The 13627-nt window shown below is 40.1% G+C and overlaps 1 protein-coding gene across 1 annotated transcript; it reads left to right on the forward strand.

Annotated features, from left to right (window-relative positions):
* The first annotated feature begins 6179 nt into the window (after positions 1 to 6179).
* LOC139453363 (uncharacterized) lies at positions 6180 to 8194 on the forward strand. Its single transcript, XM_071235039.1, has 4 exons — positions 6180 to 6192; positions 6695 to 6967; positions 7135 to 7204; positions 7555 to 8194. Exons 1-4 carry the CDS (start codon positions 6180 to 6182, stop codon positions 8192 to 8194), a joined length of 996 nt encoding a protein of 331 aa, XP_071091140.1.
* Positions 8195 to 13627: the final 5433 nt, after the last annotated feature.

The following is a 13627-nucleotide window of genomic DNA, read 5'->3' on the forward strand; positions in this document are numbered from 1 at the left end:
TCATGGATGCATAGTGCTAGGTTACGAGCTGTGACAAAGATTTCATATGCATATATTTTGGCATTAAAAACATCGTATCCGAGCCGAGAAATCGAGGCGACGAAAAGCTGAGATGTCATTTGACATTACACGCGATCGCATGAAAGGGATAATTCAGGATGAAAATATGTTTTTCTTTCGGCAGGATTGAAATTTGCAGGCGGCGGGAGATAAGAAACACAGAAATAAGTGAGGATCAATAACTTCAATCAATGAAGATTCAATCAAGGAAATATAAACACTTACTGTCAGATAGGTGAATTATCATTGCTGAACGCGAGGAATACACAGGTCAAAGCCATAGATACACTGAAACTATTATTCATGAACATTTCCAGATGAATAAGGTATCTGCTCGTTGGGTGCCAACGTTTCTAAATTTTTATCTGAAGGAAAAAAGAACTGACATTGCGGGAGAAAATTTAGAGCTAATTGAGGAGGATTTCGTCCAATTTAAAAAGAGATTAGTCACGGGTGATGAAACATGTTTCTACGAATATGATACCGAGTGAAAACGTTAATCCATGGAATGGCACCATTCCCCTTCTCCGGCACCAAAGAAATTCTTCAAGATCAATGAAGAAAGTTATGGCCACTGTATTCTGAGATGTGAAGGGTGTGATCCTTGTTGATTACTTTGAAAGTCAAAAGACGATTACCGGTGCCTACTATGCTGATTTGCTTCATCGCTTGAGATCGTCTAGCATAGAAAAGCGGCGAGTAATGCTGACTGCTTGAGTTCTACGATTTCATGACAATGCCCCTTCTCACACCTCTCGACTGGCAGAGGTTGCCGTGCGACAATATGGGTTCGAAGAGCTTCACCCTCCATACTCTCCAGACCTGGCACCAAGTGATTTCCACCTGTTCCCTAAACTGAAAGAACACCTTCGTGGAAAGCACTATGACGACAACGATGACTTTTGAGCTGGCGTGAATGTTTTTTTCAGGGTGGCTTCAGAAAACTTGTTCCTGACTGGAATTAAAAAGCTTCACTATCGCACTACCTAAGGGTGTGGCCGGGGCCCATACCAAGACTCAGAGGATTTAAAAAGTGATGACTCTCCTACAATAAAACTCTTATATTGGAATGTATCTGGATTGAAATCTAAATAAGATGACTGTGACTTTGTTTCATATTTACATTCATTTGACATTGTAGGCATCACAGAGACGTGGATTCAGAAGTTAGACTTCCAGAACAAGTTTGATGATTATTTATATTATAATAGGCTAGGTGATAAGTTAGCTAAAGCAGGGAGACTCTCTGGTGGCATCATAGTTATGGTTAGAAAACAGCTGAACAAATATATTAAGCGGAATTGGATGAAAGAAAGTGGTATTTACATTCTATTAGATAAATTACTGTTTGGTATTGTAACAGATGTGCTATACTGTTGTGCATATATACACCGAAAAGGCTCAACCTATTATGATAAATGTGCTACTTCTAGAAATGGTTTACTGATGTTTCAAGACGAGCTCCTGGACATTTTAAATCAGATCGATGACGTTTCATGTATTTTGGGGGGAGATTTTAACTCCAGAACAGGGACAGAACCCGACTTTGTGGAAGACGACATTTTGGATTATCTTGAAGGGCGTGATAACTCGTCGTGGGATTTCTTGATAGACCATTTTGATTTGCATAGATACTCTGCTGACACTATTTTGAATAAGTTTGGTAAATGTTTGTTGAACCTATGCTCTGTCTTAAATATTCATATTATGAATGGTCGTTGTGGCAGTGACGCTGGTATTGGGGACTATACATTCATCAGTAGTACAGGGGCAAGCGTAAATGACTATATATCTCCACCGTACATACACGTCGCTATATAAGTGCAATAATCTTAGACGCGACGTTAAACCCCATTTCACCTCACCTCCACCGTGCATATGTTTGAACTCTGTAAAACATTCGACATAGACACACGGTACGAGTCGCAACATTTTCCATTAACAATGGCTTTACGTACGTGTAAGCTTCACTCAGTCATCGAGGGTTATGATGATACTAATTATGCAAGTACATTTAGTTTTATGTGGAGAATTGATAAAGAAGAAGTATTTCTTTGTAACTTAGCTTCGGACAAGTTTGTAGCACTGGTTGAAAAAGCAGTAGATGCCGTATTCACAAATATTGATGAAAGTATCGAGTTTATTAGAGAGGCACTCTCCTATCCTTGGAACGAAATGAAGAAAGTGGTTCTCGTGGACAAGATAACACAAAAATGGTTTGATAGGGAATGTCAGTTACTAAAAAAAGAGAGGTGTACATGCCTGAACAAATTCAGAAGAGATAAAGATTTACAGTCGTTAAGGGAATATACAAGAATTAGAAATCTTTACAAAACCACGTGCAGGGAAAAGAAGATTATATTTCTTGAAAAGAAAAAAACAGTATTTGGAAGATAACATTAAGTCGTCGAAAGAAATTTGGACAACCCTCCACAAGCTAAATCCACATTATGAGTTTAAAAATAATATTGAAATTGATAAATGGTATGATTATTTCAAAAATATGTTTAGTGGTAATGTTGTTGGGGATGATACCTACTTTGAATTATCAGATCAGGAAACATGTCATAATGACATAACAGCTACAATTCTTGACTCGCCAATCACAAGAGAGGAAATTCAAAAAGCAAGAGTTCCGGCATAGATGGTTTAATTACAGATTTTTTTAAACATTCTGTTAATATTCTACTCCCATACCTTGAATTACTGTTTAATATGATTTTAGAAACGTCTTATTTCCCAAAAGAGTGGACTCTCGGGGTGATTGTTCCACTACATAAATCAGGATCACATACCGATACCAAAAATTATGAGGAATTACCCTTCTGAGTGTTTTTAGCAAAATATTTGTTTCTATTATTGATAAAAGGCTCACTTTTTGGTCAGATTCATTAGATAAAATTTCGGAAGAACAAGCAGGTTTTAAACAAGGGTATTCAACCACGGATAATATTTTCGTACTTAATGCGATTATTTACAAATACATCCAGAGAAAAGGTGGAAAATGTTATGCAATTTTTGTAGATTTCAAAAAAGCGTTTGATTCTGTTAACAGAAATATAATGTGGTCATTGTTTCTTTCAAATGGTGTGAGTAATAAAATGGGTTAACTATTATGCAATATTTATCAGAATGGAAAGTCATGTGTTAAACATCGGGGAATATACTCTTCACATGTAAAATTGGTGTACGCCAAGGCTGTATTCTTAGCCCCTTCCTGTTGTTTTTTCATCAATGAACTGGCTGCACAAATTAAGGAAACTAGTACGGATGGTATACAGCTGCATCCAGATATTGTTAAGATATTTCTGTTGCTTTTTGCTGATGATAAAGTCCTGTTCTCTAGTACAATAAAAGGTTTACAGAATTTGATAGATCAACTGGAGCTATACTGTTCTAATTGTAATCTCCAAGTGAACACTGAGAAAACGAAAGTGTTAGTTTTCAAAAGGGAAATAAACTATCAAGTAGGGAAAAATGCTTCTTCAACTCACAACCGTTACAAATTGTCACTTCTTATAAATATCTGGGGGTAACCTTCACATGCAGATTATCGTGGAATTACCACACCAGTAATGCAGCAATGCAGGCAAAAAAGATACTATAAGATACATAGTTTAAAAACTTTCACTGATCTTTCATATCAAACCTTTTTTAGAATATTTGATACAAAAATTACTCCAATTCTTTTATATGGAGCAGAGGTCTGGGGGCATACTGAATACAGAACTGTTTAACTGGTCCATCTATATGCTTGTAAACGATTTCTTGGCGTACATGGGTTATGGTGTATGGTGAATGTGGACGTGTACCACTTTACATATTTCAACATATTAGAATTCTCAAGTATTGGTTCAAGATTCTTAAAATGCTTATTGATAGATTACCTAGAAAATGTTACAATATGATGTTATTGTATGAAAAACATGGAATCCGCAATTGGGTATATGATGTAAATTCGTTATTAAATGATTACGGCTATGGGTATGTTTGGCATAATCAATGTGTACCAAACAATCCAGATTCATTTTAAGTATCTTTACGCCAAAGACTTAAGGATATATACTTGCAAAAATGGGCATCGCATGTTTTAAGTTCAGAAAAATGCAATTATTACAAGCTTTCCTTATCCTACAAATATGAATTTTTGCAGCTCGATAGTCACATGTTGTCGTTGTACAAAGACATTGAAAACTGTTCATTGTCGTGTAACATAAGGCTACAATGTTGCACTTAACTCAGTATCTCGTGTGACCGCCCCGGGCAGCAATCACGGCTCTGCATCTCCTCGGCACTGACTGGATAAAAATACGAATTCTGTCCTGCGGAATTCTGCGTCATTCTGCTTGTTACACGTTGGTCAGTTGTGGGAGTGTCTGCAGCGTGTTCTGACGTTAACGTACACGTCGATCGAGCTCATCTCAGAGGTGTTCGATTGGGTTGAGATCAGGGCCCACTTGCACAAAGCGATCTTAGCGCTACGACTATTAAAAGCCTATGTTAAAGTATGGGAGTTACGATCATCTTAACGCTAAGATCGCTTTGTGCAAGTGGGCCCTGGAGATCTCGACGACCAGGGCAAGGCGTTGATGTTTGCATTGTGAAGGTAGTCTACCGTGGCACGAGCTGTGTGCGGTGGAGCGTTGTCCTGTTGAAGAAGGTGAGGTTGAAGAATTTGATTCATGTAGCGGTTTGCTGTCAAATGTCCCTGAACCACAACCAAGTAGGATCTCGTGGTGTAGGATATGGCCCCCACACCATGACACAACCGCCACCGAATTTGTCGAACTCACGTACATAATGTCGGGCCAAACGCTCATTTACACGACGATAAATACGACTTCCATCTCGCCGGTGAAGACGAAATTGTGATTCATCGCTAAACCACACTCGTCTCCAGTTTCTCAAATCCAAAGGCTGTCGATGGATCTGTTGCAAACAGGGACGATAACTGGTCTTCTGGGCCGGATTCCAGCCTGGCGAAGATGGTTCCTGACAGTCTTGTCCGATATCCTCTTCAAACCTGTGGTCTCCGTAGTTGTGACATTGCGATGACGTAGGCTGAACAGTCGAATGTAGCGATCGTGTGCAGGGGTGGTAACTCTTGGTCGACCGGTTCTCGGACGGTCTGCAGTGGAATTCGGCCAGGAAGGCGGCAAATGGTGCTGGGGTGGACGTTGAAGTGGCGTGCAACAGAAGACTGCGATTTCCCTCTTTGGATACGTCAAATGGCGATGTTTCGATCGGCAGCACTGAGTCTCGGCATTTTCGAACTTGAAAAATGTTGACAATTGAATGACAAATTATTGGCTCATGATTGACTTTTTATAGCCACTACCACGAGTAACGAGTTACGAACTTGCACGTGCATTTTGCTTTTCTGTTTTCCTCCATGACAATTTTGAACAAGTGTGAAAAAAATGCCGTTTAAGACATTCCAAATCGCAGGGGTTGCGTTCTGACCACCTTTTGTCGAATATCAGGCCATCAACATTTTCCAATAGCATATATCCAATTTATATACCGGATATTTTGTGAAGTCGGGTTCAGTGAACTACATACTACCTGTGCGTTTCCTTTTTTGAAGAGTGTACTTGCTTGCCTATTAAGGGTTGACAGTTATGGATCGGGAGGCTACAATATGTGACCTGGCTGATACAGCTGAAATATTGCTGACTGGCGCAGAACAGCAACTCTACAAACTCAGATAATATAATCAACTGGGATTTCGATTAATAAAACCATGTATGCTACATACTATTATATTAACCGTATACACACATGTGTTAATATCAATACCCTCTGTTGTAAGAGACAGATTGTAAATAAACACTCCCTTAAGGTTATGTTAACGTCTAACGGATGCTCATTCGGATGGCATCCACAGGTAGCAGAATGTACGGAGTGGATCCAAATTTGGTATCTACGCGGTCATGAATTACAAAGGTATGACGTCACAAACAATATACTATTGGTGACGTCACAGTCTTGTGACATCATAGAAGAGAAGCTCAGTTACAAGGAGATCATCGAGCTGATTGCATGTTATATGTGGGGACTTCTCTCTGAAACATTTCTGTAATCATTGACGTTGATTTCACATAATTTTGCAACGAAGAATGAGCTTCAAAAGTAAGTTTTGATTATCTAGTGAGTGAGTGAGTGAGTTGGGTTTAACGCCGCTTTTAACAGTATTCCAGTTATATCGCGGCGTGTCAGCTTAATGTGGGAGGAAAGCTTTTGATTATCTAAACGTGACTGAAATATTATGATATTATAAGAAATAAGAAATATGTATTTCTGAAGAGAATTTGTACACATGTATACATTTGTGTATTGGACCTACCTTTAGAATTCAGCACCACTCGTCGGACTCTCAGAAAACTTGGCTGCTAGTCTTAGTGACTTGTGACCTACGGCAGTGATCGTCCTGAGAAAAGGCTGTGGTTCTGAACTTTGTAGGTGCTCATGATATTACTCATACCCATAAATGGTAGGAAAAAATATATATTTCGTAAGATAATGTGTATACATGTATAGATTCTTCATACACACTGCGGTAAAATATTTGAATGTCTGCAGGGATGTAAGCATTTGATGAATCATGTGTACTGCACAGAGGAATTGTTTTCAGATCAACCCCAAAGACCGCACCTGTGTCCTCGCACTGACCCGCATATGTACAGTGTTTTCAACACCAGTCGCGGTGGTGAGGCGTCCACGTCTGATAGTCACAGTGAAGCATCATCACCAACAGGAATCTCCACAATGCCACCCACATCTAGTGTTCTGGTAGTGTCTGCTGATGAAGTCTCGTCCAGGACGTTAGGCTCATCTCAAGGTGGTGCTGGAGACCCACTGACTTGCCGACGGAAACAGGGAAAGTCCTATGCATGGCTACACAGAGGTACGTGTTGTGAATCGCGGAATGAGATGAAAAGTCGGATGTACCTGAAATACAGATACAGTGGCAAAAAGAATATAACATATCACATTTCAGATCGTAATTGAAACAGTATGTTTGTTGAATATAATGTCTGTGTGTGGTTGATCAGTTTGTTGTTGTTTACCTAGACTTAACCTTGGAAGATGAATACAATATCGCAACAGTAGAATGGGAGGATCTTGACGACAACTGCTCGAGGTGAGTTTCTAGAACTGCATGTACGAGCTCGAGGAATATAAGTGTTTGTCATAACTTAATTACATGAATAGGAAGGGAAGTAACTTTTTGATTTGTCATCCCCAATGCGACATATATTATTTCTTTGTAAATTGACCTGATCGACATTTCATGAAGATATCACTTAAACATGGTCAAAATGAATGTTTATTTCATATTTCGAAAAAAGTAATCCTCTAACCAATTTATTAAAAAAGTGGGCTTAATATTTATTACATTTTAAGAATAAATGTTGTTTTCGACCACCGACACTGCGTGTTTTTTTATGGGAAATTAGGAGAAGCATCATGTCTGTCGTGTGTGTGTTCAAGGTGCCAACCCACGGCCACAGCTGCTCCGTCCAAAGCATCCTTTAAACCACCCTCCCGTTCATCTGACGAACAGGGCAGTTCACAACAGAGATTAAGGAACGCAGGTCGGACAGATGGAGACGAACACAATACAGAGTATCATCTTCATCGATGGTACACCAATTTCAGCGACATCAAGAGGCGAATCAAGCACATCTCCTATGTCGCCTTATTTGAACCACGTGCCGTTACAGTCACCGATGTTTACCATACCACTATCACAGAAGACATGAGCAGAAGGCCGAACATCAAGACACGATGCCTGAAGCGATCACTGAGCTCAGAAGTATCCCATGACATTGATGAACGCCATCTTCCTTTAAAGAAGAGAAAGAGATGCATGACAGCTGCCACCACCAATACTGCAGCCACAGCAGACACAGGCGGTAGAGTCCCACCACCTGCAGCTCGACATGACCAGCCATCAGCTAGCCAGGCCGACCCTAGAGCTGCCATTACCGTGTCCTCCACTACTGCTTCCGGTGCTGAACATCCTGCCGCCCCACCATCGGCATCTCACCCGAGCAGCAGACGACGGGGCACCAAGACACTTGTCACATGGGAAAGCTGTTTGCCCTTGGAGAAAAACAAGACAAGTTAATGTTTCGAAGGTAAACCCTACACTGCTGCATGTAGTAATCAACTTAAGGCAAGGATTCTTATATCGAATCTAAAACTATTAGTCACGTTAAATTTATTTTGGGACATTCAAACCCAGTATTGTAGATTCCGCGAAACTAAATAAGAAGGGTTTTTTAGCATAACACCCATGAGAAACGAGATACTGTGTCTGACAAATAAAGTAGGTGATTGACACATGCATCTACTTCCGTCTTTCCTCTTGTTATAGTCTAGCTCATATATAGTAACCTTGGATAGTGATGATCTTGTAGGATATGGTTTCATTTTCACAACCAGACAACACCACTTAGTACACTTCATAAAAGACCCTACAGTATTGTGATATTATCCTTCATACGCCTTCACATGGAAGATTCTATACTTCTTTACATTTAGCTGTTTGTTTACTTTTACACATTTACATTGTGAGTATCGTCAATACTTCACGGTCTTGGTGACACTAAATGTCTTCACATTTAAAGGTTTACTTATTTTCCTTTACACTATGAGCATCGGCATTGCTTCATGTCTTGTTTACACTGTAAAGGACAAATGAAGATGTTCATAAAGGTGACGCGGTGAAGCGCCGCTTTGTTTCCGTATTGACCTACATTAAGTTTACTCTTATCGATGTAAAAACAATATTCCAGCTAAATGATGGCGATCTGTAAATAATTGTGTCTGGGCCAGTCAATTGAGATACTATGAAAGGCATCAACAAGGTCAGCGAGCCTGACCATCCGGTCCCCTTAGTCGCCTCTAAGTATAGTCATCTTTTACGACAAGTATACCAGTTCTGACCCGAATCTTCATGGGTTAATACAACACCGTAAAAGTTGAGGGTGCATTGTGAGACGTCGTTGTTGATTAACCAAGGATGCTTTTTCTTTCAGGTTGCCGATACCACTAGGACGGTGAAAATGTATTTTTCTCACGGGAGAATATATCTAATTATATTTTTCATTATAACCATCATATATTTATGATTATTATATATTGTATATTTTATATGGATTGTTATATATGGCCATGTCAACATGATTAAATGTCAAATGTATCGTCACTTGTGTTCTTTGCTTGTTCAGACGTTGGTTAGTTTACTGATATATACACTCTTAAAAAAATTAAACGCACGGGTAGATTTTTGATAAATTTATTGTACCTTATAAAGTCGTGTATTTAACTCAATATCATAGATACAAATATGACAGTTTGGAGCTCGGTAGTCAGATATTGTCGTTGTACAAAGGCATTAAAAACTGTTCATTGTCATGTCACATAAGGCCACAATGTTGCGCTGAACTCAGTATCTCGTGTGACCGCCTCGGGCAACAATCACGGCTCTGTATATCTCCTCGGCACTGACTGGATAAGTGTACGAATTTGGTCCTGAGGAATTCTGCTTGAAACGCGTTGGCCATTTGTGGGAGTGTCTGCGGCGTGTTCTGACGTTAATGTACACGTCGATCGAGTCCATCTCAGAGGTGTTCGATTGGGTTGAGATCTGGAGATCTCGACGGTCAGGGCAAGGCGTTGATGTTGGCATTATGAAGGTAGTCTACCGTGACACGAGCTGTGTGCGGTGGAGTGTTGTCCTGTTGAAGAAGGTGAGGTTGAAGAATTTGATTCATGTAGCGGTTTGCTGTCAAATATCCCTGAACCACAACCAAGTCAGATCTCGTGGTGTAGGATATGGCCCCCGGCCACGCCATGACACATCCTCCAACGAAATTGTCGAATTCTCACGTACACAATGTCGGGCAAAACGCTCATTTCGACGACGTTAAACACGTTGTCTTCCATCTCGCCGGTGAAGAAGAAATCCTGGACCAAACCCATAGAGCTCACCGGCAGGTACACGGCTCCACGTGTTCGGGGCACGATAACACATTTATAAGCCGGGTACGGGTTGTAGCCACCGGATCATGTAGCTGACACTTAAAAGCAGGAGTCCAGGGGATCGACCCATCAACGCCCGGAATCCGCATGGGACCTTTATATTTGGGATGAACTGGCATCACAATTTGTCTCGGTTGAAGTTTTCCTGACTGGAACCAGAGATTCTGCTTGAACCAAGTTTTGTGCCCCAAAAGGTGGCCACGCTATATCAGTACGCTTCTGTCATCCCTTCTGTCCAGGAGAGTAACGCCTTTCGGCCCTATGACGAGTTGTTGATAGCTGCCTGTGTAAAAACTGACACACAAATCGGCTGCAGTGGGTGAGTGAGTGAGTGAGTGTGTTGCTTGAGGTTACCTTTTGCATTTGTTTCCAACATCCCCATCACAGCGAAGGACACTGAGAATGAGTTCCACATGCACACCATGCAAGCGAGTCGACGAATTAGGGAGCCGAGGCGTCACTCCCCTAGGCTACTCCCCCTTCCGTTATCAACTCTCTGACAATAACCTCACCAATCCAACACACGCGGGCACTAACAATAAGCTGTATTACTGTATGTAAATGTAGTTTTCACATTTGTTTATTTGTGGAATGTAGGCAGACGTCAATCGGCCGCTAAAGTACTGTCGGAAATGCTACAAAACTGCTTTTTGCTTGTTAAAACAAGATATTATTTTTCACAGACTGTTGTTATTGAAATATCGAGTAACTACCGATCAACCTACCTGTGGTTTGAAGTATTTCAGTAACAAGGAGTCATATCGGCAAGTTTACAGGAGACAAATTCGAACGAAAACAGGAAGAATACATTTATTTTAAGTCCAACGGTGGCAGTCTGAAACGGACTATAGAAATATTCGCACGTGACTCCGTTATAATGATGATAAAATGTCTAATCCACACACAAAAATCATTTTGAGAAAGTTCTAGATGTGCATCTTCTAAAATGACAAAATGACGTTGCGTTTGTTGTTGTTAACATTGCTCCCATGTTGCATGTTACATTACACTTGCATGGCCATAACAATGGTACACGATATGGAGTCTGTACTGGGAAATGCATACAAGTTCTTTACACTTTTGAGAAATAGAGGGAAACCATTTATTGATTTAGATAGGGTGAACTACCGAACTGCCCAAGATATTGGGTTTTCAATTCATACCATCAAGTCTATGATAAATAAAACAAAACAGGTATAGGGGTGGTCTCAAAAACAAAACTGGGACGTAAACGTATGTCAGACAGCTTTGATAAAGGGTAATTAGGCGTATAGTGTACAAGGTAACTCTGACTTGTAGTAAATTTTTTGGTAGGAATTAAAGACACAATTAATGTTAACTGCACTAACTATTGCTCTCCAAGAGATGGGATTTCGATAAACTGCGCGTGGCGACGACCGAGCTCTTTCAGGGGAAAATACCCTATCCTGTCTATGAGGTCATATTATCTCCGAACCATTCATAACTATCACAGTCAGGGCGTCCAGATAATTTACCTTGGTGAATCATTCCACTGACTACATGTGGCTATCGGCAGATGGACAAAAAGCACCCATGGTACCACCAGGTAAAGGTAATCGTGTCATTATTTTGCACGCTGCAAACCATGATATGGGGCTTACTGATGGATGTGTGCTAGCTTTCGAGATGAAAAAGAAAACTGGTGATTTTCATTAGGAAATTAAAGGAGGTGATGTGTTCATAGACTGGTTGGAACTTCAACTGTTGCCCATTTTAAACAACGTCAGTATCATTGTCATAGATAACGCCAGTTAATATAACGTCCGGGAATCAGATACTGTCGTCCAAACCATGAGTAGTCTGAAGGCGACCATACAGGAATATATGACATTGTCGGCTTCAGACTATATGATACGAACGTTCAACTCATGGAGAAAATTCGGCTGAATAAGAACCCTGTAAAGTACAGGACCTATGTGCTGGCGGCACAACACGGTCACGTTTTCTTACGTACGCCAGTCAGATGTTGTGAGCTCAACCCTGTTGTGTCCATCATGGCTAAATGTACAGGGTTCGTGGCAAGACATAACACAACATTCAAAAGTACAGATTCATATACGTCATCAGCGGAGATAAATGCTACCTCAAGAAACCATCTGTAGAACAACAAATACTTCTGGATTCCAAAACCGCAACCTTCCAATACTCATCCCGTTTCTTAGCTCTTAACTAGTCCATCATGTTTCCAAGCAAGTATAATGTAGTACATATCCTTAATTGCTACCCGATCAATGCACATGTCAATTGAGTACAATAACAGCAATACCTTGAGACGATCCCCAACTCGGTGATATTTGCACCTGTGAGAATGCACGGGACTGTGTGAGGTCATCACTTCGGGACAGGTGTCAGGTAATTACCTCAGGTTATAGGCCATTTCATACATGCCTGACAACACACGAATATTTTCTTAGTTCATCATCATCATTTTACTTGTAAAAGTACATTTTAAGGGTAATCACAGTGCCAGTTAGGGCAGGCTAGATTAGGGCAATTTGTGTTATTTTGATATATGCCCTTTTTGTAGTCCTCGTATTTATGAAATCAAGCCAGAAAAGCATTTTTTCTCAAGCTGTTTGCATATAATTCATACAATCCACCCAAAACGTATATTAAAATTGTTCACGGATATTAGTATAACCCTAATCCCATTCACTTTGTGAATATGTTATATGATTACCTTTCAGTTAACGTACCGACAAAACAAATGTCATGTATGGGGAATTATCTCCAGCGTCAGCTAACACAAAATAAGAAAGGTTATATCTATGGGCCAATGAGGAGGCACACACCACACTGTACTCATTTGAAATAAACAAACAAAAGATATTGTTGTTCATCGATCCGATGATATCAATATATTGCCATCAAGTAATCAAACATGGCCTGTTGTGAGTGTAATTTTGTTCAAATTAAATGCCCGAATAATGATAACATATAAGCAAGTTATATTCAAAGAACAATTAGTAGACATGTAGTATGACAACTGACAACTGTCCAGGAATGGTCACTACTGGTACCGCTGTTTCTTAGTGCCCATAAATTTCCAATTATCGTCAATTGACACATGTAACCGAAACTGGAAACTTTTAAATGTAATTAATATTATTATCTACATACAGTTTTAGCTCGATTTGACTTTGGGCGTTTGAAGCTAGTAGATCTAGTGTATCTTTTAGCTCTACGAGACTGCATGATAATGTATGGTTGGGAAGGGGCGGGGCCGGGTGCATGGCATTCGAATGGGTGCATGGCACTTAAAAGTGGACAGTTCTATATTTTTTCAAATAAAAAAAGTTATAAAAACATTAAACTCTATGCGGTGGTGGCCCATAAGAAACACTGCTGACACTTTGTGTGAAAAGTTTTGATTTATCGATAGAAGAATAATTATAGATCTACTCATGCCGCAAACCATTTCAACTCGTGTTCTCCGTAATTGAGATAAGGACTAACTGTGATTGGCTAACTTAAACTTTCGCTACATCCGGGG

The sequence above is a fragment of the Haliotis cracherodii genome, unplaced genomic scaffold, assembly GCF_022045235.1.
Source record: "Haliotis cracherodii isolate W230 unplaced genomic scaffold, xgHalCrac1.p SCAF_9, whole genome shotgun sequence".
Classification (NCBI taxonomy): Eukaryota; Metazoa; Mollusca; class Gastropoda; order Lepetellida; family Haliotidae; genus Haliotis; species Haliotis cracherodii.

Bases quoted from the DNA above. Each gene is read 5' to 3' on its own strand.
- LOC139453363 (XM_071235039.1), top strand. The intron at 6,968-7,134 runs GTACGTGTTGTG...TTGTTTACCTAG, and splicing joins CTATGCATGGCTACACAGAG to ACTTAACCTTGGAAGATGAA. The intron at 7,205-7,554 runs GTGAGTTTCTAG...TGTGTGTTCAAG, and splicing joins CTTGACGACAACTGCTCGAG to GTGCCAACCCACGGCCACAG.